Below are 5,000 nucleotides of genomic sequence, written 5' to 3'. Positions count from 1 at the left end.
GGGAGATGAAGGCCAGCAGCAGACAAAAAGACAATTAATTAATTAATTAATTAATCAATTTTAAATAGACTGAATGACAGACAAACTAGAAGAGCTGCTGCTGCTGCTGCATCACGAGGGCCTCCCTGAAGTCCCTAAACCCTCAAAGTCAGCAGCAGCAAATTCTTCAGCTGCCCCCTCGAGACTCAGGGGGCCCCCCGGGGGGCCCCCCAGGGGCCCCCCAGGGGGGCCCCCCAGGGGGGCCCCCAGGGGACCCCTGTAGTCTGAAAACTCAAATGCAGATAAATGCGATATGACAGAAAGGCCAGAGGCCCGCCCGTGGGCGGCGTCCGCGGTGCTGCTGCTGCTGCTGCTGCTGCTGCTGCCTACGCCTGCAGCAGCAGCAGCTGCAGCACGGAGGGAACCCAGCGCCTGCTGCCGCTGCTGCTGCTGCTGCTGCTGCTGCTGCTGCGAAGATGAAGTGCGGCTGCTTAGCTGCGGTGGCTCGCGGCAGATAGAGTGGTGCAGCTGCTGCTGCTGCTGCCTGCGCTTCTCCGTGAGAGCCGCGAGGCTGCCAGCAGCCCCGTTGCTGCTGCTGCTGCTGCTGTTGTTGTTGCTGCGGCAGTCCCCTCCTGGCAGCAGAGAAGTGCCGCTGCCGAGGCGCTGCTGGATAGAAGGCGCGGGAGACGCTGCTGCAGCGTTTGCTGCTGCTGCTGCTGCTGACGGCTGCAGCCTGCTGCTGCCTTCCTGCTGCAGCACGAGGCCCCGAAGACTAGAAGACACACTTGAGAGGCTCCTGCTGCTGCCAGCTGATTTGGGCTGCAGCTGCTGCTGCTGCTGCTGCCGCAGCAGCAGGCTCTCGCCTGTAGTCAGCCGGTTTTGAGTTCTGCTGCTTCCAGAAGCAGCCGACAGCCGATCCCCTAGGAGCCCCCCGCTGCGGTCTTGCTGCTGCTGCTGCTGCTGCTGCTGCCTTTGGCGCTCTGCAAGGGACAGCGAGCTCGAGTTGGGCCTGTACAGCTGCTGCTGCTGCTGCTGCTGCAGCAAAGACGCTGACGGCCGCGGCAGGCTGAGGGCGCTTTGAGGGGCCCCCAGAGTTCTCCCTGTGGCTCCAACTGCAGCGACATTCCTTACGGGTCCGCCTGTAGCAGCAGCAGCAGCAACAGCAGCAGCAGCAGCAGCATCAACAGCAGCAGCGGCACCAGCAGCAGCGGCAGCAGCAGCAGCAGAGGTGGACACATATTTGTTGCCTAGACACTCATAGAGACAGCATCAAGGACAGCTTCACAAGAAACAGGGCATGTGGGAATAACTGAGGCAGACTGTTGCTGCTGCTGCTGTTGCTGCTGTTGCTGTGGCTGTTGCTGTTGCTGCTGTAGCAGCAGCGGCAGCGGCAGCTGCAGCAGCAACAAAACTAGAAACCTTACCGTTTGCTGCTGCGGCACGGGAAGGGGGTGAAGTGTCTGCCGGGCTGATGCCGCCGGATATGGGGGACCCAGCTGCTGTTGCTGCTGCTGTTGTTGCTGCTGTTGTTGCTGCTGCTGCTGTTGCTGCTGCTCCGGAAGCCGCCTCGCGCAAAGCACCTGTTGCTGCGTCGAGGTCTTCTAAAGGCCACTCGTCTAGGAAGGGCGAGTGGTGCACGAAGGGCGCTTTGCTGCTGCTGCTGCTGCTGCTGCTGCTGCTGCTATTCGGGGCTGGTCGGGCTGCTACAACTCCTGCAGCAGAATGCAGCCCGCGGCCTCTCGCCCCTGAGCTGCTGCTGTCACTTGCCGGAAGAGATGCATGGTCTCCTGCTGCTCCTGCTGCTCCTGCTGCACCTGCTGCTGCTGCTGCTGCCCTTCGCTGCTGCGCGGCAGAAGACGCTACAAGCATGCACAATGGGCAGGCGGCAAAAACATCCACATTAGCAGCAGCAGCGGCAGGAACAGTAGCAGCAGTAGCAGCAGCAGCATGATGCCTATGTGTCACTGGAAAGAAGCATAGTGCGGTCTGTTTTTGCTGCTGTTGCGCGGTGTTGCTGCTGCTGCTGCAGCAGCGGCAGCAGCAGCAGCAGCAGGCCTTGAGGCGTACCCGAGACGGGCGCAGTTCCTGCTGTGGGGTTTGTTGCAGTGCCAGCAGCAGCAGCAGCGGCAGCAATTCGTCGTGCGCGGGCCTCGGCGCTGCTGCCGCGCCTGCTGCTGCTGCCGCCCACGGATCCGCTGCGGGTGCTGCTGCTGCCGCTGCTGCTGCTGCTGCCCCTCGGCGGGTTGCCGTGGGCGCCCTTGCTGGCCTTGCTGCTGGTTTCCGCCGCTGCTGCTGCGGCTTGCTGCAGCGGCGGCGGCGGCGGCGCAGCAGCAGCAGCAGGAGGGGGAGCAGCAGCAGCAGCAATGTCGGCGGAAAGCGGCAGGCGTTTCATTTTTGCTGCTGCTTCTCCGGCCCTGAGCTGGGTGATGCGCTGCAGCGTCTCGACAGCAGCTTTCTCGGCGCGCAGCTGCTGCTGCTGCCGCTGCAGCAGCTCCTCCCGCTGCTGCAGCTGCCGCTCGCGGGCCCTGCGGCCCTCAGCAGCACGAAGTGCTTCGTGAGTAAAAGCTTCTCTGTCAGCAAGAAGAGATTGCTGCGCCATTTGCAGCTGCAGCTGCTGGCTGCTGATGTCTTCTTCGGTTTGCTGCAGCCGCTGCAGCGCCTCCAGGGCTTCCTGCTGCTGCTGCTGCCCCTGCTGCAGTTCCTGCTGCGCCTGCTGCTCCAGCTGCTCCAGCTCCTCCCGCTGCGCTGCCAGCTGCTGCTGCGCTGCTGCCAGCTCCCGCTCCTCTTGCTGCAGCCGCTCCGCCGCCTGCTGCAGCTCCTGCTGCTGCTGCTGCAGCTCCTGCTGCTTCAGCGCCTGCTGCACCCGCTGCTGCTGCAGCTCCTGCCGCTCCCGCCCTGCGGCCTCCTGCTGCTCCTGCAGCCGCTGCAGCTGGCTGTCCAGCTGCTGCTGCAAAGCCTGACGCTCCTCCTGCAGCTCCGCGAACAGCTGCTGCTGCTGCTGCAGCAGCTGCTGCTGCTGCTCCTCCTCCAGCTGCTGCTGCCGCTCTGCAAACGCCTTCTCCAGCGCTTCCCGACGCTCCGCCAGCTCCTCCTCCAGCTGCTGCTGCGCCTGCTGCTGCTGCAGCAACAGCTGCTGCTGCTGCCGCTCCACCTCCTCCTGCTGCTGCTGCAGCTGCTGCTCCTTCGCCTCCACCTCACGCTCACGCTGCTGCAGCTCCTCGCGCTGCTGCTGCAGCTGCTGCTGCTCAGCGCTGCACTCTCTCTTCGCTGCTTCCGCCTCTCTCTGCAGCACAGCAGCAGCAGCAGCGACGGCAGCAGCAAGCCAGTTGCAAACAAACAGAAGCTGCCTTGCAGAGTTTGCTGCAAGACTGTAAGCGGCAGCAGCAGCAGCAACAGCGGGAGAATCGGTGGCACCTGTCTTGCTGCAGCCTCCTCCAAAGCCCTCGTCAGCTCCTGCTGTTTGGTCTTGACACCTTCCTGCTGCTGCTGCAGCAGCTGCTGCTGCTGCTGCAGCTGCTGCTGCTCCTGCTGCAGCTGCTGCTGTTCATGCTGCAGCTGCTGCTGCTGCTGCTGCAGCAGCTGCTGCTCCTGCTGCAGCATCTGCTGCTCGTGCTCCAGATTCGCATACTGCTGTTGCAGTTCTTGCTGTTGTAATTCCTGTTGCCTTTGGAACTGATCTTGCTGCTGCTGCAGCTCGGCCTCTCGCTGCTCCAGCTGCTGCTGCTGCTGCTGCAGCTCTGCTTCTTGCTGCTGCTGCTGCTGCTGCTGCCGCCGCAGGCTGTCTTCTCTCGCCTGGAGCCTCGCCTCTTGCTGCTGCAGCTGCGCCCGGAGGTTGTTTGTCTCTGCTTCTTGCTGCTGTAGTTCGAGCTCTCGCTGCATCAGCTGCTGCTCCCGCTGCTGCAGCTGCTGCTGCTGCTGCTCCAGCTCCTGCGTCTCTGCGCGCAGCTGCTGCATTGTCGCGTCCAAAGAAAACTGCTGCTCCTGCAGCTGCAGCTTCTCTTCATTTAGCTGGTAGCGGTCAGCCTGAGGTGTACATACACCCAAAATGAACACTACACTGCAGCAGCAACAGCAGCAGCAGCAGCGAAAAGTGCGGCAGGAGCGCCTGCAGCAGCAGCCCCCGTGACGCCCTCAGCAGCAAATCTATCCAGCCGATCTCCTGCGAGACCCGCAGCAGGAGCCGCAGCAGCAGCACCCACAGCAGCCGCAGCAGCAGCCACAGCAGCACCAGCCAAAACACCACCCACAGCAGCAGCCACAGCAGCAGCCGCAGCACCACCCACAGCAGCAGCCGCAGCACCACCCACAGCAGCAGCCGCAGCAGCAGCAGCAGCAGCAGAAGCAGCTCACGTCAAGGGCCTCCTGTTTTTGAATGAGCTGCAGCTGCTTCTCATCCAACTGTCTTCTTTTTTGTTCATTTTCTTTTTGTTCTTTTCGAAGAGCCTCTTGAGCCTTATGAGCTTCTCTGCGATTTTGTTCTGCTGCTGCGCACCAGTTTTCCTTTTTGTGGGCGAAGTCTTGCTGCTGCTGCTGCAGCAGCTGCTGCTGCTGCTGCAGCTCCTGCTGCTCCGCCGCCAGCCGCCGCTCGATGCTCTCCCGCTGCTCGCTGAACTTCCGCTCCACCAGCAGCAGCTCCTGCTGCTTCTGCTGCAGCTCCTGCTGCTGCTGCTGCAGCTCGTGCTGCTGCTGCTGCAGCTGCAGCTTCTCCTGGTGTAGCTGCAGCTCCCGCGCGTGCTGCTTCTGCCGCTGCTGCTGCTGCTGCTGCCGCTCTGCTTCCAGCCGCTTCAGCAGCTGCTCGTACTGCGCCCGCTGCCGGGCCATAAACGGCGCAGCCTGAGCGCACACACACATTTGCTGCTGCTGCTGCTGCTGCTGCTGCCGCTGCCGCTGCTGCTGTTGCTGCTGTGGAGGGGCTGTCCTGCTGCTGCTGCAGTGCGGGGTTGTACGTACACTGCAGACACAAACGCTGTTTTCCCTCGGCCCTCCTGAAGCTTGCCGGAGCGCGCTGCTGCTGCTGCTGC

The 5,000-nt window shown here is 63.0% G+C and overlaps 1 protein-coding gene across 1 annotated transcript; it reads right to left on the bottom strand.

The window, feature by feature from the left end:
- Positions 1-111: 111 nt before the first annotated feature.
- ETH_00030420 (uncharacterized protein) lies at positions 112-4,800 on the bottom strand (the record flags this gene model as incomplete). The annotated part of the gene is made up of 5 exons (XM_013373240.1): positions 112-1,118; positions 1,404-1,838; positions 2,047-3,262; positions 3,394-4,002; positions 4,330-4,800. The coding sequence occupies 5 exons, from the start codon at positions 4,798-4,800 to the stop codon at positions 112-114; spliced, it is 3,738 nt and encodes a 1,245-aa protein (XP_013228694.1).
- Between the last annotated feature and the right edge of the window lie 200 nt (positions 4,801-5,000).

This window comes from Eimeria tenella, genomic scaffold, assembly GCF_000499545.2.
Source record: "Eimeria tenella Houghton genomic scaffold, Eth_scaff127, whole genome shotgun sequence".
Taxonomy (NCBI): domain Eukaryota; phylum Apicomplexa; class Conoidasida; order Eucoccidiorida; family Eimeriidae; genus Eimeria; species Eimeria tenella.
The sequence above is the reverse complement of the archived record's forward strand: the minus strand, read 5'-3'. Positions and strand labels throughout refer to the sequence as shown.